At 34.3% G+C, this 23,731-nt stretch overlaps 1 protein-coding gene across 1 annotated transcript in view; it reads right to left on the bottom strand.

Moving 5' to 3' along the window:
• Positions 1–5,350: 5,350 nt before the first annotated feature.
• LOC129004174 (ras-specific guanine nucleotide-releasing factor 2-like) overlaps positions 5,351–23,731 on the bottom strand; it is a 98,793-nt gene continuing 80,412 nt past the window's right edge. The window contains exons 13-29 of the mRNA XM_054432631.1: positions 23,207–23,388; positions 21,137–21,286; positions 19,658–19,860; positions 18,803–18,897; positions 18,513–18,614; positions 17,983–18,153; positions 17,172–17,439; positions 16,794–16,953; positions 16,009–16,160; positions 12,805–12,825; positions 9,714–9,933; positions 9,349–9,528; positions 8,941–9,038; positions 8,645–8,729; positions 7,855–8,052; positions 7,190–7,387; positions 5,351–5,973 (exon numbers count right to left, since the gene is read on the bottom strand). Coding sequence (XP_054288606.1) covers positions 5,761–5,973; positions 7,190–7,387; positions 7,855–8,052; positions 8,645–8,729; positions 8,941–9,038; positions 9,349–9,528; positions 9,714–9,933; positions 12,805–12,825; positions 16,009–16,160; positions 16,794–16,953; positions 17,172–17,439; positions 17,983–18,153; positions 18,513–18,614; positions 18,803–18,897; positions 19,658–19,860; positions 21,137–21,286; positions 23,207–23,388 — 2,696 coding nt within the window. The 3' untranslated portion in view covers positions 5,351–5,760. The remainder of the gene's footprint in view (positions 5,974–7,189; positions 7,388–7,854; positions 8,053–8,644; positions 8,730–8,940; positions 9,039–9,348; positions 9,529–9,713; positions 9,934–12,804; positions 12,826–16,008; positions 16,161–16,793; positions 16,954–17,171; positions 17,440–17,982; positions 18,154–18,512; positions 18,615–18,802; positions 18,898–19,657; positions 19,861–21,136; positions 21,287–23,206; positions 23,389–23,731) is intronic.

The following is a 23,731-nucleotide window of genomic DNA, read 5'->3' as shown; positions in this document are numbered from 1 at the left end:
AATATTCATTGGGAATACTTTTTATGATATATTGATTAAGATCTAACTGCTGTTTGTCAAAAGAATTGTTAATATCGTTAATATCGGCTACAGAAAAAAGCTCATTTCACCAGAAATATTTTAATCACCTTAGTATTTACACAGAGACGTAAGGTACAGAGGAAACGTTTAATGGTACACCTTAGTGGTGTCTAGCACTGGCAGCTGGTGTCTAGGGCAAACTCCAACACCAACCCCTTGCCACCGTATGGAGGAAGACCTTGTGCCTTGTGCGATAGGAATTTCCACACAGTGCTCGCCTTCGCCACTCGGGATCTACCTGACTCGTCACAAGCGTGTTTCCTCTGTTCCTTACTTATCTGTGGTATTTAATAAAATGAGTCCGAAATAGCCAACATTCTAAGAAACAACAGTACAGTATACCTAATATGTAGATGATTAGGGAATGGCAGTTGCGGTGGTGAAGAGATCTTCAATAAGTTCTCATTTAACTCCACGAAAGCAATCTACTCCAGCGACAATATTTTAGTTAAGTTCCACCAACATATCCTAGAACGCTAGGTTCTAGCCCGGAACTGTTTTACACATTACTTCAGGCTAGTCATAGAGGGTTGCATCATTATCACATAGATAAAATCCATTGGTGATTGGCGGGATTTGAACCCGGGACTATGGGCTCCAAAGCACCGAGCTCTACCACTAGACCAGCCGCTCCCCAACTACCCCAACAAAATCGTCAAGCTTCTAATGCGAAAAAAATAGTCAGGCATTATGTGATAAGATCCTCGAACATTGTTATTTACCCAAGTTAGTCTTACCACCTATTTCACCAACTTAGTTTGAACCAAAAGAAATGTTTTGTGACCAATAAAGAAGTTGAGTTCATAATTTATGTAACCGTTTGGGAAAATTTTTGCAAAAAATTATAATGTAAAATTTGCATGAAAAAAATAAGTTTTTTAAGAATTGTAGAAGATACTGATGATTAGCGTTTTACAGATTGTCTTACAATCAAATTTTTAAAGTTAAAAAAATGTGAGTACCAAAGACTTTATCAGGTACACTTGGTCTTTTTGTACTTTTTTAATGAACCTTCCCTACAACTGTGTATTTGTAGATTTATTTTCTAACCTCCATTTTAGTTTTATACACTTGGTACTTAAATAAAAACATATGTTAAAACTTTTTTAACCATGCCTTAATTAATTTCCATCTCAATTTTTTTAACTAAAAATTACGACATTACACATTGAAACTGCCTGAGTATTTGATTCCAGAAAGATTAAGCTGGAGAAGATTGCCCTCAAAGTAAAAAATATAATTGAAACATTTTAGGTTGAAAATATTGGATTATTCTTATCTATTAAATACTTATTTCAAAAATCAAAAACTTCTTTAGTTTGATATTTTACAACGCAATTCATATTAGTTCACCACTAACCAAGAATTTATGGTGATATTGTAAATAAAAATTACAATAAGTACAAACACCCAAGACAATCATTAACATGTCAACATAGAACTAAATAATCCTTATGTTATACATAACAATCACTAATAATTGTCATTTATCAATTATACAACAAATAATTCTCCCATGTGTATGAACTTAAGTTATTTCTTTCAATAACAAGTCCGTTTTATGTTAAAACTCTTATTCTAGGATTGGTAATCTGTTTTACTGTGACCTCGATGAAAATGCTTAGTAGAGTTACGCAATGTAGGCATGTGCAAGACAGCAAAGTTTGCAGAAAAACCCGGGAAATAGACTAAATACTATCAACGTTGCACAAAGTTTACCCAGTCAACAATGCTGTAGGTTGATATCACTAAATAATACTATGTGCCGACTTGATTAAAACATTAACTTTCTACAGATAATTAATTTGACAGTTACAAAGTATGTAGATAACTCACACAACAATACCCTGTAAATTGATTGTAACGATTTAACAGTTGAAATTAGAATCTACACATAGTAAAAATAATGATTTACATAAACTATTTTTTACTAACATGTTTTGGCTATTCGATTGTGATTCACTGATTTGTATCTAAAGTTATTTGTAACTAAACAGGAAGTGCTGATTAAACCAAACAGTAAATACTTATTTATTTTTAATATTTAGTAGTCTTAAAGTTGTCGATTATAAGTTAATATTTTTTTTACCAAGACTAAATTTAGTTCAAAATGACATTACTTTGTAGAAACTGATTTACATTTACAAAATAACTCTTTTAATGAACGAAATAGTATTTTGCGTCAGTCCGGTAACAAAATTGGAATTCGTGCTTGAACAAAATTCTACAACATATGTTTTATACAGTCCGTATTTAACTGGTAGTTAAAAATCATGAAACACATACATTTTACAAGATTATGAATTCGGTTTTTGAAATCATAAAGCGGATTTGGGGCTCGATATTCAACATGAAAACACAAGTTATTGCTTTTCACAGTGTGGAATACAGTTAGTTTGTAATTTAAAACTGAACCAAACCTAGGACCACAACAAATAGTAACACTCTGTATCTCATATGAAGTATGTACATTTCAAGGAGAACATTGACTATAGCTTATCTACAGTGATATGAACCTCAAGTTTGAGCAACCTCCAGAAGTAATACACCGGGTTGATATGTCCATATTAATTTACAATCTCAACGATATAACGCATCGGAAACCGAAATAACGTAATCCTAATAAAATATAGTTTATATACAATACCTGAATAGTGTATTTAATTACTAACAGACGGGTTGACACATATATATCTGGTTTAAAAGCACAAATACGTATTTCCATTCTTGTACACTCCGAAAACCAGAGCGAAAACGATCGCAATTATAAAAATATAGACTTGACTTTGTAAGTATTGTACATACAAATTTACCACAGAGAAAAATACAGTTTTTACAGGAAAAAGTCGAATGAAAAGCTGAATTAAACTTATTTCATCGATCTTTAAATCTTTTTACTCCTCTAAAAGGTTCAAGAGCACAGTTTTGTTGAGGTTGTTAAGACATTTGAAAGGGATTTTAATTTTGAAAAGGAAAACATGTTCGGTTTGATAGGCTTGATTGAAACCTGTATACATTTCTACACTATGTAATTTATTGTTGAAAGTAAAAATTTATGACCGTCAGGTCGTAAAAAATAATAGTAAAATGAAAATATTGATAACATTAAAAGAACTAGTTGGAATACTGATTCATCACAAAAGAAATGATTAGTATTTTGGAAATAGGTATTTATTCTATTCATATTTGCTTTCTTTCTATATTTGATACAAAATTAAGTTCCAATCAGATAAATGCTGTTGGATTGTTATATTCTCCCTTATTAAATATGAAGCTAGATTTTATGTATTTTTTTCAAAGAACATCCCCCGCTAACTCACCACCTAGCAAAACTTCTGCAATTTAACGGTGTAAATACTACCAAGTGTGCCATAGGTTTATTCGGGTAAAAACATCCTCATCACCTATAATAATAAGTAACAATTAAAACCACAGTTTCAAAACTAAAATAAAAGTAGATAATGCCTAAACCAGTTGGAATAATTATTTGTATACTTTTAACTGATTTGAACAACAAGTTAATTACCTGAGTGTGTTTTGACACTTAAAGTGAAAACAATCTTAGCCCGATAGGAAATTATGTTGAATAATCATTAAAGCTTTTACATATCAGGCAGTACAATAAGTGGACAGTCTTGTAAGATTAAACTGATTTAAAAGGTCAGAACGAGTGTATTGCTGATAGTGATAAGAGACAAATTAGTATTTCAAAGAAAAAATATTATAAATACCAATACTTAAGATGAAAAATATAATCGGTATGCAACAGACTTAACAAATCTTCTTTTTTAAATGTCTGTATAAACGGATCGCTGTACAAAGGAAAATAAAGAAAACAATCTTAAAGTATGAATAAAAACTAATTTTAGAAAATCACAATTATTATCATTGTGACTTAAAACATTTTCCACAAAACAAATAACTAAGAGTACTAAATGAGGTTTTTTTTAGGTAGGTACAAACACAGTTTAAATTACTTGATACACAACTAAAGTAACTCATTCGTAAAAACTAAAGAGATCAATCAGATTTCATTATCACAGTCGAAATTATATGTCTTAAATTGCTTGAAAATAAAGTCTATAGATATGTGATCTAGAATATAAGCTTAGACAATATTTTAAAATGGCAGTCAAAAGCTTATACCAGGGATACTGTATTTATTTTCAGATTATTTTTTAATGTCTAAAGTTACTACTCACTACTTAGATGAGATTTCTGAGAAAGTCCATTATAATTCTAAATATTGAGTAAAGATAAACACACAGACATCACAGCAATATTGAGATTTGAAGATAGCAACTTTGTTTGCTTAATTAGAGGAATATTGTGTATTTTAGTAAATTTCCCCAGGGAAGAAGTTTTTACCGTAGTTGTTATTAGACGAAAGTGACATTGCTACTTTCCAGATTGAAACCTATACAATAAAATAAAGTTTTCAAAAACTATAATTACTTCTGAAATTACAGTATGAACTAAATCAAGGCATTAAGAAAGTATGATTTATTTTGTTAAAATCATTTTTGAAGTGAAAATATTTTAAAACACTGTTGAGTTGAAAATAAAGCTAAAGAATATAGTTTTGTGAGTTTTTATCGATTTTTAAACTTATACCTACATTGTTTATGGAAGAAAAGCAACACAGTTACAATTCAAAGAAATTGTCTTCTTACAACACCTTCGGTAAACACTTAAGGAAATTTGCTAAAATTGAAAATAATCCAGATTTATTAAGGATGCTTTTTATGTTAAATGGTATGGATGGAAATATGCAGTTTCAGTCAGTTGGGAATATTCATTTAGATATTGTGTATAAATAATTCAAAAATATTCACATCACTTAGTTTATTTGAGATCTACTAAGTGCTTGATTTGCTGTGATTTGCCGGAACTGGAACCTATTTAAAGTGATTAGTACCTATTTATGACAATAATTTTATATTTCCAAAAGAACTGAAACCCCGTTTCACCGCGTTCCCCTGCAATTCAAGCACTGGATCTACTAAACTGAGAAGACTATCATAAAAAGTCTAAAAGAAATAGTTTCATTCAATTGAAATTAAAGAAGTTTTTATGGTATCAGCAGTTTAAACAACTTTTCTAAGTGATTTCAGATTAGAAGTGTGTTGTACTGAACAGATTGTTTGAAACAAGAGGAAATACGGTTTATTTAACTTTTTGACTCAAGGTTACATTTGGTTATAAATATTGTCAATAATATTACCATCAAAAAAATTTTTTAAATAATCTTTTTTACACAGGTAAAATTATTGTTTTGTGTACGAACAAATTTGCTAACAATATAAACTACGTCTTTGCGCAATTGATTTTCTCAACACTAACAATATCTGTGTGTGAACTTTACTCGCAAAAACTTGAACAATTTCAATGATTGTTTAACAGCTACCGTATAATACAGCTACTCTACTGCTCCTAGGAGATCTAACAATTGATTGTGCTCCAATTTACAATTTGCAATAACCTGTGAAACTAGCTTACTATGTTGAATAGACTAAATTTGCCGCTTCAGAAGAGATTATACAACAGCTCTTTTTCTACGCTATAAAAATATACTAAACCGTTCTAAACAAATAAACATTTGACAACTCCAACAACAACATCTCTTCCTGAAGCTTAGCTTTACACTTTGAACTTGAACCTTTTAAAGGAGGCGTTGTCTCAAGGCCTGGGGGGCGGTGTAGGCATCGTAGTAGCGATGTTGGCTACGCTGAGTCGTGACGTTCGTGGTTCGATCTCCAGCGACATTCTGTACAGCTCGTCATCGTCCAGCAGTAGCGAAGGGTCGAGCAGGTAGTTTGTGACTTTGGTGATCAGCTCTATCTTGTACGGAGTCTGTTGGTAGTGTTTTATCTCTCTGATAACGTGTGCGATCTGTAACAATCAGTTGGGATTATAGAATTGACTTAACGATACTGAAGTAGACATCTATTTCGATGAGCCAATTTTTAACCAATTTTTGGACTTTTCCGATATACTGATACCATTAAATATTTGTATTTGACAAAACACCATTCCAATAATTACGTATATTATAGATAGAGATAATACTACCTAAGAATTCTTTGGTGGTATTTTCTAAGTTATTGTTGCCTAGATTTACCAATTTGGAAGTGATTTTCCACATTAATATTAATTAAATCGATAGATTGCATTCATAACTCGATATAATCTAATCTTATAACTTGCTGTTATAAATTTAATGAAACTATGCAGTCCAAACCATGTCCTATAGTGTTTAATATTTGTCCAAATTGACTGTTAATTGTTACACCAGAGATGTTCACCTTTAGTATGTGTGAAGGAATATTATAGTAGTTAGTTGGGAATAAATGATCTGGTTAATTTTGGTTTTATTTTCAAAGATAAAGTTAATTATTAATGGCACACTCTGCTGAAAAGTTAAGCTCACAACAAATTTAAAACGTTCCACACATCCTACTTCCTACTAATATTATAAATGAGAAAGTTTGGATGTATGGATGGATGTATGGATGTATGTTTGTGACAAGTGAACGCAAAAAATACTGGTCGGATTGGGCTGAAATTTGGCATGATGATAGCTCACATTCCCGATTAACATATAGGCATATTCTTATTTCAAAAATCCTTTCGGGCTCCACCCCAGTGGCTCTGGAGTTTCCCATGTTAACCTTATGAGAAATGGAATTATTGAATCTTAACAGCTGTTTCAATTAAACAAGTTGGTTCTGTTCTATGATGTTCAATAGCATTAAAGTTACAAGGATTACCAACAGGGTGCAGCACTATTATTTCTTTTACATTTATGACAACAGCTAATTTGCAACTAAAAGGTGAGTGAGCGTAGCGAACGAACTTCAACCTGGAGGCAAGTTAGCGTAGCGAACGAGCTAACCTGAAGGCAAGTGAGCGCAGCGAACGAGCTCCAACCTAAAGGTGAGTGAGCGTAGCGAACAAACTTCAACCAGGACGTGATTGAGCCATGCGAACGAGATAATCTTGAAAATTAAGAAGTTAAATGGGGCAAAGCCCGCGGGTTACAGCTAGTAGTTATATATTAATAAAAAATCTTGTAAGAGAAGTCCTACAACTGAAATGATTTACTCACCATTCTCATCTTAGAGAAGTTGAGTAGACCATCTTCAGTGAAGTTGGGGGTTCCCTCCTCAATGAAGGAGAGGTCAGTGAGGTACATGCCCAGGTAGGGTATGGAGGGAGGATCGCAACGATGAAGAGCATCGCGAAGGTTGCGGAAACGCCCGTCGGAGGAAACTATGTTCTGCAACTTCTCAATCGTCTGTTTGGTCTAAAATGAAAAAGTCACACATAACAGTTGAAACTATACACAAGTGATGGTTTTATGTAGGAACAAAAGCTCTTGGCAGTAAATTTAGTTGTAAATTAATTGAATTTGAGTAAAAAAAATCTTGAAATGTTTACTTGAATTTGAATGTAAGAAAGGCTGTTTATTATTTGGGAATATTACAACATCGTGAGTGACATACTATTGCAATGTAATGCTGTTTTACGAAACACAATTTTAATAGACATTATATTCATTTAATACATCAAACCTTATAACTTTTGTGCCTCTCCAAATGGGAAATGGAGAATGGTAAAAAAAACAATTGAATTTAAGCTCTGACTTTCAAAATCAAAACCTCTGCTTTACAGCTTTATCAGCCTTATAGTTGGTTATCCACCTAACCAGCCATAATACTAACACTTAATCCATCATAACAACAATAACTGTTCTGAAATCAAATAGCTTACAGTTTTAGAGACTTTCTCCCAAGTCTTCTTCAGCCGGAACACAGAACTGTTGGTGAAGGCTGCGCAGATCTGCAACACTCCGTTAAAGTTGTGGAGGCACCGTGATATATCCGCGACTGCGGCCCACTTCTCAATAGCGTTGATACGAGCGTTGATGTTGGATCTTCGGACAATCTCAGACACCACCAGCTGGGATACCTGTACATAGAATACAAATAAACTAAGTAGCTTTGAGGAAGATAACAACTAGTACAGTAAGAAAGAGTTCACCTCGTCGAAGTTATTTTGTTTTCTGTTTCCTAGTTATGCGGATTACCAACTTAAGGTCAGCTCCCAATCACTGCATTATGGCATTATCATTTAGTGAATTGATATTGGTGTTTGTGGTCAGTAATGACAAAATCTTTTCATGGAATAAATAAATAAATTACATGGAGCATTAAACATAGTCGAGAACTAAGCGACCTTTTCAAGGAGCCCAAATGTAATTACAGAGGCTAAAACCAAGAAGCTTTGATGGACGGGCCACATCATTAGAAGAAATGAAACAAACACAATATATCAAGTGTGGAATTGTGATCCAATGGGGAGAAGACCTCTAGGTAGACCGAAGAAAAGATGGAAGGATGAGGTGAATAAAGATATGGCCAGGATAAAAGTCAATGAAGACAGCGCAAGAGACAGAACAGCAATAAAGACTTAAACAGTTAATCAGTGTGACAAACAACTCATGGGGTTATTACAAACAGCTGATCGGTTTAAAAGCAGCTGATTAACAGTGCTATATTACCTCATTGAAGCGTCTGGTCATCAGAATGATATGTGGAGCTTTGGTGGCTTTGTCAGTCTTCATCCAAGCTTGGCCGAGGAACTCTCTGATGAAACAAGTTTTAATTAAAATAAAATATAGTACAAACACTAAACACAAACTAACACACATTAATTAGAATTATTTTCCACCAATTACTAGTGACACTTTCATAATTTGTTTTACAATTCTGATTGTGTCTTAATCAGCTAAGCATGAATGTTCAAAAACTCAGTAAAGAAAACCGCGTTGAAATTGGAAAATTTACGAATACTTACTCGCTTCTAATAGCCACAAATATCTGATGATCCAAATACGTCATTTGTTCAGCTATTTCCAACGCAGAGAGAGTTTCAATGCTTTCCTTACTTGGTGTCTGAAACAGATAAAACCCATTAGATTTCATACAAGACCTTGACTCTGGAACCCAAAGGTGTTGGTCTTTTATACATTTTAACCCTTTTTCATATAATTTAGAGTATTTTTATGAGCCATCTAGTTTCACTATTAACCCTATAATCAAGTATAACATACAATTTTTAATAACATAGAAGTACACCACACTAATGTAACCACTACCACAAGACCGACTAGGTTCCCTAACTTCCTGATTAGGCTAGGCAAGTACTGGGGATCACAACAAAACATCCAAACCCTTTTCCCAGTTTCCTTGGTTCCCCACTTACCACCGGAGGAGCCAGCAGCAAGTCCAGGTCGACCTTGGAGCTCTCGGGATCGTCCTTGGTAATGAGTCGTAACAGCTGAGATGCTGCCTTGTGTTCCGCTGGCAACAGGTTGGGACTGTACATGATGTCGTCTAGAAACTCGATCGTCAGGTTCTTCAATCGGCTGTCTTGCTCAAAGTCCTGAACAACAAACCAAACATTATCTCATAAGTTTGTTGATCTTTATCTTTATTTCGTGTCTACGAGAGAAAGACGGATAGTTCTAGAATCGCTGTGAAAAGCGGACTAACATATCGTCTCTACTTTTGTTAGTCTGTTAATAACCTAGCCTATTTGTACTGTAACGTACGTAATGGCTGAACTACCTGGGAGTGTTTGGAAACCCAATGTCTCAATACGTTGAGGACTCGCATGGTCGCAGCGGTGCTCATTACACTCTCCTTGCGGCGGTTGCGTTCACGGTCGCGACAACTGCCGCCTCGTTGTCCCGTGTCTCGGGCCTTGGTCACAGGTGATAGGTCGCGAGGGTTGCTGCTGCCGCAGGTCGCAATCGCAAACGCTGTAGCCGCTGTTGACGTGCTGCTCCTGAAAAATCAACAAGTTACGTTTGTTGCTTGCAAAAAAGGTTTAAACCATCAATTTTGTTAAAATCGTAAATCTATGGTGTTTTTTTCTATGCCAGAGGTATTTCAATTTAAGACTACGTTAGATTTAACGTTTTTAAGGGAAAGCGGTCCAAACCCTTTAAATGTGCCAGGAATTGAACACGTCCCTCCCGTACCTAAGTCCGAGACGCTAACCACTAGGCTAGCAACACACGAAAATTGATATATACGAAGAATAATTCTTCATATACAATACACATGACATGCTATTACAATTATAGCATGTCATGAGTAAAATGAATTACAACATATAAAAATAAAATAGTCCTAAATTCAAAAGCTTTAATCAAAATAGCAAATTAGTTTTAAAAATTTGTTATAGCACTTAATATTTGGTTTGATAAATGGAGTAAGAATCGTAATATAACACATTTTTTTAGTAAAATTAATTCTGACAAAAATAATTTAAATCCTCAAGTTCTAATCACAATAGAAATTTGATAACAATAACAATAAAAACTACAGAAGTTAACTTTTCCCAATAACATTAAATCCTACACAATGATCCTAAATAATGTTTTTCAAGTGATAAGGTTTATACTTTAATTTCATTTCAAAGATAAAATAGTCATAATTAATTGTGTAAACTATAATCAAAATGTACACAACATTGTTTGTAATAGTAGGTAGACATATAAAAGCTACTGGAAAAAGCAATGATATAACAAAGAAAAATCTACCAGGGTGTATGTTTAATATAAGGTGTATATTTTACATTTTCCTCACGATAATTCATTATAAATGCTTTAATATTTGAAAGAAATATCGATAAACTCCATAAATTTTTTTAAAACCTAGTAAGAAAATATATAGGCTACATTTAAATTTCACAAAACTTAGTTATTCTTACATAAAAATAATACAGAATCATATTATATTTGACAAATATACAAATATTTGACAAGTATATATAAAAAATAAAAGCTAATCAAATACGTAGATAAATTTAGCAATGCGTTTGTGCACTTAAGAACACTGTCATACTAAAATTCAAACAACCATTGCCATAAGATATAAAATCTCTACTTCGGTGCAACTAAAACTAACTACTATATATAACTAATACAGGGTGTGCAGCGTAATAATTATTTTGATCAATTGATTATTTATTATTAATTATACGTATATACTGTAATTACTGTACAATTATTGTATGGTTAGTTAGTTAGTTAGTTAGTTAGTTAGTTAGTAGTAATCAAGAAATGTTTCTATTATAAAAACAGTTTGTAAACACTGTATAGGCTTTTAAGGATATTTGTTAAGGATGTTTGTAATTTATGTTTTCCATTCAGTAAAAACAAAACGACAAGTTTTCTTTAAGACTGTAAATTAGATGCTTTTACAAAAAAAAAATATAATAATAAATATTTAAGAAATGTAAATATTTCACAAGTATTAAGTTTAATTACCTAAAAAGAATAAACGACTAAATAATACACTTTCTGTGTCTTAATTTCTGCACATAGTTGTGCGTGGTTTTTTAATCAATTAAAATTATCATGTTACAAATTTTAACATAAGGCAATCACAGCGAACTAAATAAGTAGTTATGTTATCAACCAAGATAGTATGTCTCTACAAATTACCACATTAAATATTATTCACATTTTTGTCAAAACTAACTGATCCAATCAAGAATTCTCCAAGAGTTTATTCGACGAATGTTATTAGACCTTTATTATCAAATCAATTATATAATTTTAGAACATGTTTGAAATTAAAATATAAAGCAAAACTACAAGACCATAACACAAACACCCTACATGGTTACTCAGAAAAATAACACTTTTATGCAAACTTTCTAGAATATACAAAATTAACTTTCATGATGTATTCATGAGATTAAGTGCTCATAAAAATACTACAAAATCTGAAGCGAACAACAACTCAACAAACAAATTGCAAATTTAACTCTGTAAAACACAAAAGTAGATATGCAAGAGATTTCAAGCTACAGATACAAATGAGAAGAGGATTGGGACACGGGTAAACAGAGAGAGATAGAGAGAGAGAATACTTACCATAAGTAGAAGAGGAAGTGAATGAAAAAGATGTAGTAGACCCCTATACTATGTTGCAAATTTTCTTTTGGGAAATTGAAATTGAGGTTACAATGTTTTTGGAATTTAGTTTTTTTTTTATCAACTTTTGAGAACAAAGAATGGCCAATGTGACCGCTAAAATTGTGTAACTCGTAAATATCTGTTAAGTGGCAGAACATTTCCAACACTGGCCTGTAGTTTCAATATCATGAAATTTTGTTTCAGTGAAGGCAGGGATCTCACTTGTAAAAAGTCTAATATTCGGTTGACGTTTCACGGCTTGAAACTTGAAAGGACTGCGACACATAGCAATAATAGTTATATTGAATAACTGGCTTTATTTTATGAAATGGGTGAAACAGTGATTTATTTTTATTGCATAATGAAAAAAGTTGTATTAACCTATCAAACGTATATTTGTCTTACATTTACCAGATGAGTAAAACTGAAATTTGATTTTTAAGGTTTCAGTTTAGGTTTTGTGATTTGAAATTTCTGGTTCGACCATCACTAGTTGTCGTTAATCTTCCAGTGTGAAATGCTCCCCATCGTCTGAGATCTAACACACCGGAGATGTTATAGATTTCAACAAGATGGGGAGAGATTTTCACAATTTTGCCGCAATCGCGTAAGACGATGATGGTGCTTCAAAGCAAAGCTGCAGGTACAGGGGTCTTACTCACCACAAAGCTAGCTGAGTGTGACACATTACTCACCATAAGTGAGAGAGAGAAAGAGATATTACTCACCACAACGGCTCATGTCTGAAGCTTGACACAACAAACATTCAATACAACATTGAACAGCAAACACTGCCAACGCTAGTGCGGAAATATCCTCCAGACAGTTTAGATAAAAAATACTTTAAAATTTTGCTGTCCCACCTTCGTAATATAGGAATCTAGGCTCTAGTATTACCGTTTTATACATTACTTCAGGCTGGGCTCAGAAGGTCGCGGCATTATCGTATTGACAAAGTCATTGGTGATTTGATGGATTTAAACCTGGGGCATTCAGACCAAAGCTCAACCACTAGACTAGCTCTCTCCCCAAGTGATAAGACTATACAGTTTATTGTTATTCTTAAATAAATTGTGACAGTATTGATGTGTTTTTAGTGACATAATTTTCACAGTAACTAAAAAATTAAGCTGCTGATAGTGCAGTAAATAAACCCTGAAGATGATCTTCTGTAGAAGACGACCATGATAGTGAATCCCAATGTACAGCGCAAGGATGTACTAGATGCTATTTTGTAAAAAAATGTCCATAACCAGGTTTTTACACTATTCCTTTTAGAATCTCCTAATTTAATTAAGGCACTAACTTCTGGGTTACCCAATAATTTAAAATTATGCTTATCCTTAAAAAAAGGTTGGATTTATTTTACCACAGTTCATTAAATCTGAACTTTATTTTAACATTTAAAAACTTAACTTTTGTGAATTTAACATTTCATTAAACTTTGAAAAACATTATACAGTAAAATCTACTAATGAATTCTAACAAAGGGACCTAGTTGAGTGTTCTTACCGGTAAATCAATTTAATTGGATGTTTTTAAATGTTGTTGAAAGTTGAAACTTATGTGAACGATTGATATTTCCACACTAGCAAGCCTTAACCATATTTCAAACAAATTGTCAATCTAAAAGTTATCTTGGATTTTAAAAACCTTCAAGTCCATCTCAAGGTTGATATCAGTGACTTCAATAAGAAACAATCAAAGCTTCAAGCAATGAAAAAGGACGTTAATGATGGTAAAATCGACATGGAAATAATATTTATAAAATATCTAAATTTAGAAAGTGTTGAAGTATCCTTCTGCATTTTTATGGTTAAGGAACAAATAACAAATACACAACACATAGACAGTAAAGGTAATATTCCATATCTTTCCACCGAAACCCTACTTGAAAACCAGAATAAGAATATTTTCAAGTTTGAGTCAATAAAAAAATCAAGTGGTAGAAAACTACAAAGAGAAACCGAAAATAAAAAATGAAACATAATAAAATAGACTTTAAAATACTAAACTGAAATAATCTTAAAAATAATAAAATAAACTATTAAATTCTGGACCATATTTCTCGGAAAAAGAAAGGAGATACGTTATTTGACTATTTTAGAGAGCAGTAATGTTTTTTTGTTAGTTTAAAACAAAGTTTTATTTTATTACTTTTTAGGGTTAAATTTGTACCGGACAAGAAAGCGAGCTAATAAAAACGTTTTAAAAATGAACACTACAATACTAATGATATGAACAGTACTTGGAAAAACAATAGTAAATTAACTACAAACTAACATTACTGTAAAAAAGCAAAACTTTTGTTTAATTATGAACTTTGCATGTTTTAAGAAAACAATCTGACATTTAGCCATAATACCTAAACTGAAAACAGCATCCACTTGTTTTGTTTATTAATTACATTTGACATTGATGGATTAAACAAATTCTATAAAAGAAATTACAGTACATTATTGTAATAACAAATTCTAAAATATTATAAATAATTAGGCTTATTGACATATTTTAAAACACATTAAAAAAAAAATATGTTCAGAAGATAAAACAGAAAAAATAGTGTGAATAGGTACTACTACAGGGCATACACTTACACTACACTTTATATACTTTAAAAATAAAAGTAAAAAAATTAAAAAAAGTCAATGTCAATGAATAATGAAAACTGAAAAGTTATTAAGCAAGACAATAAGGAAAAAAAAAACACAATTCAGGGTTGTTATGATCATGATAGGTAAACTTATAAGAATCAAAGATATATAGTTATCCAAGAATTACAAACATACATAAAACTTGAAACACAGTACAAAAAAGCTGACTTTCTCATTCGTACATATAGTAGGATGCATGTAAGAATAGATGTTGAAGATATAAAGATAGAAGAAAGCAGAAGATAGAAATGTAAAATAGAAAACATGCATTAGTAGAACAAATTCATAGATTAAACATACTTTCTTTTCAGATAATTATAAAAAGTAAAATAAAACTTTAGGCATACAATGATTTGAGAGATTTTTATATGCCGAGTAACTCCTTTGGAAGTTTAAGTTTTTCTATCTTTATGTCAAGTTTCTTTTAACAAACTGTTGAAAGTAGGGGGTTTATAAAAGTCTTATTTTTACTAAATGGATTATTTTATTTTCATACTCAAAACAATAAGAAATGCAACCAAGAAAAGTAATTCATGTTCTTTCTTGATTAATTTCTAAATATTATACGGTAAAATATAAGGAAATAATTAAACAAGAAAGAGAGTAAATTAAATAAAAAAATACGATAAACCAAATTAAGTTGTCCACTGAAAAACAAGTAATTCAAAATAAACTTAATAAATGGAGACCACAATTAAATGGCACAGCCACAGAAAACATAAAAGAGTTAAGCTGTGTTTATAAGAGACCGGTAGGCAGGTTACCTGCCTCTCAAGTTATCTGAGGCAGATAACCTGCCTGCCTAACTGGCTTCGTGTAAACACAGCTTTAGGCTGCATGCATCACGATTTAAAGAGATCACTTGCGGTGGTGGGTTACAGGAAAATTAACAGATTGTGGAAAAAGGTCTGAGTAAAGTTATTTTAGCAAGATCAACTTCCAGAAATCTTCTCTAAGGATTGTAGTGTAATTCAAAAAGGCGAAAATGTTCTTTCAACGGCTTCTTTGAAAAAATCTTCAAAACAGTCTTAAAATTAATTTGTATGTTGATGTTTTTAAGGCTTTAATATGAACAGAATTTAGAACCTTCACATACAGAACTTTAGTTTCTGATTTTTGATGCTTAGCAAAGCATCACCACAAACTTAATTTTGAAGCCTCTGATTTCTGGTTTGTACTAATTTTCACACAGGACACCGCGGTTTCACTAATTTATCTATTTCAGTTACAACATAAGCTGTAATACACTTAGTTAGACAGTTAACAGCTTCTATTTACCTGCGCTGGGATTGACGGAAAGACGTGATGACGACCCCTGCTTTGCTGGAATGTTGTGGAGAGTCGTGCTGAAAACTCGTTCGTTGTGAAACACTTCCGATGCCTTCTCCGTCTGCGTTTGACACGAGAGATCGCCGGGCGCTGTAGTAGTTCTGTGTGAGAAATACAGAAAAACTTAGGTGGTAAATTAAGTAAGTTTAAATTATTAGTTGTCTCGTCTGATTTAACTTTAAAAAAGCTTTAAATGTTGTAAAAACTTAAACTTTAGTTTTTTTAACAGTTGTGGAAAATGTTTGTATGTTAGGTTGACAAGCTGGCAAATTCATCTCTAAATTGTGATCTCATTGAAACACAGCCTTTCTGTGGACTCTCAGTTTATTATCCATTCAACGTTTGACTTACTCTGATTTAAGTCTCTCTTTATAATAAACATGTACAAAGTTCAAAAGTTGTAATAACAAAGTAGAAAACTATTTATCCAAGATTATCAAGGGTTTTTTACTAGGGAGAAAATTTTAAGAGAGAAATAAATATTACAAAAACTTAGAAGAAACAACCAAGTGAAGAAGAGGTGAACAAGAAAGTGTATCCAAACCAAACGTGTGTTGGGCTTGTCCAATTATTTTCTTATTCCTGACAGATTTTCTTCGCTGCAAGCCTATCATTGTCCTGAGGAGTAAGAACACAATAATGTGATAGAGAACTAACTGCTATACAAGTTATAAAATTCTTCTACTGTCTGTCCCAGTGCTATAAATCAATCTAAAGGCCGTCAGTGTACAAACCTGCATCACGATGGACGCTGAGCGAGATGAGGTTGTACTGTACGGTAGAGGTCCGTGAATCTCTCCGTCATCTGGCCAATCAGCTCGGTCCTCAGACAACCCTACAGTGCTGCTTTTGCGATGGCTGCTCTCAAAACTGGACCTCTTACGGCCATGTCGGCTACAACACAGGTACAGCTATGTCATATGTATTTCTGATTGTGTAAATAAGTTACCTGTTTAAATTTCATTTTTGGTAATCGTGAGTTTGAGTTTATGTTGTTTAAGAAATAAATGTGGACATTTTCCATCACGATTAATAACAAAGTTTTGACTACATTTTGTAGTGCCCAAACATTCCTGGATTCAATAATCCGTTAGATAATTGACTAACTGTACCTTTCTGCTTCCTTGGGTACTCCGTCAGGCCCCGGAGGTGTCTTGGACGGGGAAGTGACTCTGGAGGGTGATGTCCTTGATGGTGACGTAGACTTAGGGGAAGTCACCCTGGGACTAGAGGGCAGGTCCGAGGGGTCGGTGGTGGGAGGTGACGAAGGGAGCTGCTGGTCCTTGGCGTGGTCCTGGCTGGAGTCAGAGCCTGAGGAAGGTACGAGAGTGGCTGTCGATTGGTTGCTGGGAGATGATGGAGCACTAATCACCGTCTGGTCTGTAACAAAGTATAGCATGCTGATAATGAAATAAATATCTTTATTGTCACATACATTTAGACACAGGTGACATTGTCGATAAATTTACAGTGTTGTATCCATAACAAATTGTTCAGTGTATACCTTATATAAGTCATATACTTTTAGCAAATACACCTAACATGCTTTTATCATTATAGCATATTATAGGTTAGTGATCAATGACTTAACCCTTCCAGGATAGATGACAGATATATATCCGCATAAAGATCATCAATGTGGATGACAGGAAGCAGATTTTTCCCCCTATTCTGTAGACAGACTAGTTAGTATTTGCACTGTAACTAACTGGCTCATGATCTTTTGGTGCTCTTTTTCTGCGCTTTGCAGAAACTTGTCTTAAAACCCGGGACCAATTTACATTTTTGTTTTGATGTTCCCAGGTGCCAAAAACACCCTTGAAAATCCAATTAACCAAATGGGAATTCGCTTAGTCTATAGGTTTGCTGCGGGGGTATTTAATTTTGGAAGGGTTGAATATCAGGATGACCAGTTCCACATACCAGTGAGTGTCTCGGAGCTGGAGCTGCCAGCAATGGTAGAAGGGATGGTGAGCAGAGAAGTATTAGTGTTGGTGTCAACTTCCTCTACTCGGATGCTGACTTTGCGTCGAGGACTAAGCGAGGCTGCCGGGTCTTTCACAATCTTCGGCATTGTGAGCTGCTCCTCCTCAACTGAGGGAATAGTGAAATAAGATTAAATTTTTAACCACTGATGATAGGCAACAGAGTTGTATTGTTTGCATTTTAAACTAATCAATACGTCACACTGTAAGGACCAGGAAAAAATAATTAGCCCAGAATCTGTTTCTAATCAGCTGGTTAACAAAATGAAAAATTAAAGGAATTGAACTTTAATGTTACATTGCAAAGCTTGTACCGTAAAAATGATTTAGCATATTTTCTCTATTTCCGCCCTGAATAAAAAACAATCTCAATATAAATTTTCAAATCAATACCCAATTTTAAATTTATGTCAAAGCCAAGTTTTTATTGATTTCTTAAGTTTTTTTAACTTGTTACGGATTACTTACTGTTTCTAAAGCTGCATCGTCGTTGTGACTTGGGTGGGAACATAGCCTGGGAGTCGTAGCTGTGACTTCGATCTCGACTGTCGGACATCTCGGATCCGTAACCTGTGGACAACTCGTTGTAAGACTTACGAAATAGTTTGAAAAAACGTACACTTTAAACGTAACTTTACACGTACACAGAAAACAGAATGGTGCTGAGACAAAATAACTTACAAATATTGAATCAATTACAATGATTTTTTAAATCTTATTTTTAGGCTATTTAAGCTTCTGTAAGTGATTGCTATTACCGGAGACAGAGCTTGCTCCGCTAAAGCGACGAGGGGAGAAGCTGCTCCGACGCCGCTCTGGGTCGTAAAGCTGTAGCGATGATGTCAGCTCATCCCTGGAAAAAATACCCACATCCTAGTGTTAATTTTACCACAAATGATGTAGCACTCAAGTAGAATTGTAGAAACAGTTTTTGCTAAAACATTTGATCAATGTTATTAGTTTTCATGCATCTAGATTCTAGAGTAAAATTAGGTTTGAAATTATCACATTACTTACCAATCTACTAACTAAAGAAATTTAGACTATAACAAAAGGTTGAATTTAACCGTTTAAGCTACTGTATGTGCAATTGAATCAAGCATAAATTGGCGCCTGCCAACATTTTCTTGGCGATTATTATTAGGTTTACAAAATATACTCCATTCCACGCTCACCGTGCAGTGGTATGAGTTTCAACAATAGCCATCTAAAAAAACCTCTAAATTTATTCTCAAACTGTATACAACCAATTGTGGATATACCAAAGTAAAAATTCAAATCATTGGGTAAGTATACCAATCCATCTCTGTACAAAGGATAGAGGTAGAGAAATAAGTCAAATAAATGCTAAAATGCTTTTACGAGGGCAGTTGATGCAACCTTCATGACAATGAAGGTATGGTGTTTCCAGTAATGACACACGGCTATCTCCCATAAGGCCGGTACTGCATGGTGAACGCAGAATGTGAACGCAGAGTATAGGTGTAGAAGTGTGATAGATAAGATAAGATTTATTCTATGTCTTACAACATCTAAATCAAAATCCTTTCTCAGTAGAAAATATCAATTAAAAACTTGAATGAATTTTCAAGAACATTTCAGACTGAACTCACATGAATGATCCTGGAGGATATGTCTGAGCTTCAGGAGGGTCTGAGTTGTAAAACACCTTCTTGAGAGCCTCCAGGACCTTCACACTGTCCGTGAACACTCGGTAAGTGAGCAGGAACGTGTTTAGGAAATCGATGGATAAAAAACGCAAGTCTGTCAAGCGCTCGAGAAGTCTATCTGGGGTGGCGTATCTTATCTGTGGAACCTGGAACAGCGATTTAGTCTTTAGATGTTGAATTTTGGTTTTTGAATACCCTAGCATCATTATTCCTTATTAAGGTATTAATAGATTCTTTGCCATATTATTGTGTTACTGCATAGAGAAGTAAGGTACAGAGGAAACATTCAATGGTACACTTTAGTGGTGTCTTGTACTATCGCTGGTGTCTAGGGAAAATGCCAACACCACCCTCCTACAAGATGTACTACAAGGCTCACAGTGGAGGAAGACCTTATGCCCTCTGAGATAGGAATTTCTGCACAGTGCTCACTGCTTTGGGCTCTTCCTTGCTCAGCACAAGTATATTTCTGGAATAAAATACTACAACTGAAAACACATGTTCATCCCATAAGCAAGTTTACTCTGTAACTTATTTCTCTGTGGTTACGGTGACTAATGGTATATTTGTAGGGATAAAAACAGCCATTGAATAACATCTTCGATAACAAAGCGTAGAATACACCTTACACCAACATTGTAGTCAGGTTTAGAATAAAAACGAAAATAGTCAAACTGAGCCACTGACATAGTGTATTGCTGTTAATGATTCCTAACATTTACGTTGACTTTCCAATCAAGCCAATCAGATAGCCTCGATAATCAAAGAATTGGAAATGAAGAGAAGTAAAATGCTTTGACAGTAGCACTTTGTAAGCAGCTCATCAAACTATATTCTATTCAAATGAACTCATGACCACAGCTGGTTCATAAACGTGCAATGTCTACTCTTATATCCAGGGGGAGCGAGCTGGGCTAGTGGTTAGAGCGCGGGACTTCGGTCTAAGAGGTCCCGGATTCAAATCCTACCAAATCGCCAATGGATTTTATTTATGTGATAATGCCGCAACACCTAGGTCTAGCCTGAAGTAATGTAAAAAACAATCCCAGGCTCGTGCCTAGTGTCCTAGGATAAAAAAACACAAAAAAAAAAAAAACATTCTTATATCCAAAAGTCAACAATAATACACTAATTAGGATTCTTTACACTTTTTACATGTTTCCAGCAAATATGACTGGTATCACTAGATCAGTATGGCAAAAGCGCTTACATGAATTGTTTAATTTTTATTACACAAACAACTGACATTTATTTACCATAACTACCCAGTTTTAAATTGTGCAGTATGCGAATGTTTAGAAAATTGACACATCTTTACTTCAAAAAAGACTAAACATCGAATCACAATACAAAATCTTGTACATGTTTGAATATTTAAAATTACAGCTATCTTGGAATAAACAAGAAAAAGCAGATACTCACTTTACAGGAGTTTAGAGTTCTGCTGAATCGAATGTCGACATCGTCTTTGAATAGTTTCGGGTCATTCTTGATCGATTGAGGCATTGTTACGGAGGAGGTATCGGACATACTACTGTGGAGAAGGTCGTTGAAGTGTACATTGTCCATGCACTGTGGACAAGTTCAACATTACAATGTGGAAAGCTATTTTTAACTGAACATACAAGCTCGTTTTTGCGGCTACATAACTTCATACAATCTATATTTCCTCATTTAATACTGCACAGTAGTATGTGGCATAGTTAGGTGTCTATCCTTAAATGTTATTTATTTTATAAATTTTATTCATTTTACTAAAACTACAAATTGAAATTTTACAAATGTGAAAAATCTCTGAAAGTTATATCACAATGTATATTTTATCAAAGATATCCAGGCCTGAGGTTTGCATGTGATGCACTATAGGCCTGAGAGGTGATTACACCTCTCTCCAGGGCCGCGTTAAGGGTCAGTGGCGCCCTGGGCAAACCCAAAAGCAGCGCCCCCCTTATATATATATTATAACTATAAAGGTTTTGACCACAGCAGTGTAGGGTGGGGAGGAGGGAAGGGGGGTTGACTCATCAGTTCGCCGAAATTCACTGCAGGTAGGTTGGGGTGAGTGCAATGAACTTGACAAGTTGCTATATGTGAATGCCTCTTGCCCTGCACCAATCTTAATGCACTACGCAGTGATTGGATTACTGTTCACTGTTCAGTACAGTACAGTTCATTGCATTACACACGAGATTCTACTAAGGAGTATGTTTTTTCCATGGTTCTACTGTAGGCCTATGCATATATATATTTATACATTAGCGTGTTTTTTACCAGTTTTGTTTCGGGAGGGAGTTTTCAATTCCGTATCAATGGAAATACTGGTTAATAAGCCAGTCATTAAAACGTTCTTCACTCACGTTCTTTAAAACTGCTCCTTGAGTTTGTTTTCTTTGAGCCAACCGCTTGCGGCTCTCGGCTCCACTAGGTTTTTTATGCATTTTTCACTGTTTATAGGCCTACTTACTTGTATCAACACCTTCTCTATTTATTTATTACTGGTTCACTAACTGTAGTGTGAGTGTCAACACTGACTTTAGGTTGTGTTGTGACTGATTTGAAGACTGTGCAGCAGGCACAACACGAACACAACCTACTGACTACTGAGGGTGGAGTACTGTACTGGACTGGCGCCGCGCGGTAGTTGGTACCTAGTTGTGATTGTGACTTGTGGGGATGGGGTCGGGACTGGGATGGAGAGGGGGCTCACGTGAACGTAGGCCTGTAGACTACAGCTGGCCTACATGCTATTCCCGTAATTTGCATACGTCACCTAAAAAATCAGCTGATGTATTGCCATATAAGTATATATTTGTTTTGATTTGATTGTTATTGTTTTTATAATTTTTCTCAATGGTAAAATGGTGTTTGCAATCTGAGTGACGTCAGCATATGATGGGAATAGCATACCTATGTATTTTCCTTCCACCATGCAGGCCTCCCTGCCTCTGATAGTATAGTGAGTGCGCCCGGTTCACACTGCTGCCTGCCTTTCCCTGACTACACGAGGTATAATCTGAAGGTCGAGTATTTTCAATTTTGTTGTATTTATTTACTTTTGCAATAAGGGAAAATCACTTAACTACAAGTTGAAATCACCCATTTTATTTTTGAAATCCCGGCTGATAAAACCCTATTTTTCCTAGTGCGGGCGGTGGTTCAGGGCGCCCCTCGGGCGCCCCCCAACCACCGGCGCCCCTGGGCATATGCCCAGTCTGCCCCGCCTGCCTCTCTCCACCTACTTTGTGGGGAAACTTTTTTCTTCCTTGCGTCCCCAACCCTCTAAACCCTCTTGCGCCCCTGAGGGCAAGAAAATTGTACTTTATTAAAGCAGCCCTGAAGATATCTGAAGGAATTAAAATGAATACAAAACATTATGTTCTGGAATCTGCGAAGTTTTACCATTAAACACAGCCTACCAGAGTAAGGGTTTGCATAACAAATCTATTACATTTACTATTTTATTTAAACAGATATTTTTTTGACATAACTCACCTGGCTAATGTCACTGACCCATGCAGCCTTCTCCTGCAGGGTATGCGCCACCAAATGAACAGACACTTGCGACTGGTTACCACTTTTTATGTCTAAAATAATTTTGAAGTCTCTATTTTGAAAATTGCATCCTGTGCTGGAGGTTTCACTATGGCTACTGGAATGGCTGGACATTGAGCAGTCTGAAAACAAATTATAGAGTTAACTTATGTTCATAGCTACGTACTACTAAGTACTTAAGAAAACAATTTTGGTTAGTTTTAATGCAAGTGGAATTTTCAATGGAGTCACAAACACTATTGGTAAAGTGGTCAGAAACTATCAAATATTTGTAGATGCCAGGGGTTAAATTTGTCTTTTTCTTATTGAAGAACGAGACGCTAACTACTAGCATAGCAAAACACCCCATGGTAAATTTCATTGACAGATGTTAAGTAAATGTTTAAGTTACGTTATTTTTTATTTTTTGTCAAGATAGCTTTATTTTAGAAATTTACTTTAAAAGTATTTATCTACCCTCCCTGT

Source organism: Macrosteles quadrilineatus, unplaced genomic scaffold (genome assembly GCF_028750875.1).
Source record: "Macrosteles quadrilineatus isolate MER2022 unplaced genomic scaffold, UCM_ALF_1.0 Scaffold_9__3_contigs__length_116548681, whole genome shotgun sequence".
Lineage (NCBI taxonomy): Eukaryota > Metazoa > Arthropoda > Insecta > Hemiptera > Cicadellidae > Macrosteles > Macrosteles quadrilineatus.
The sequence above is the reverse complement of the archived record's forward strand: the minus strand, read 5'-3'. Positions and strand labels throughout refer to the sequence as shown.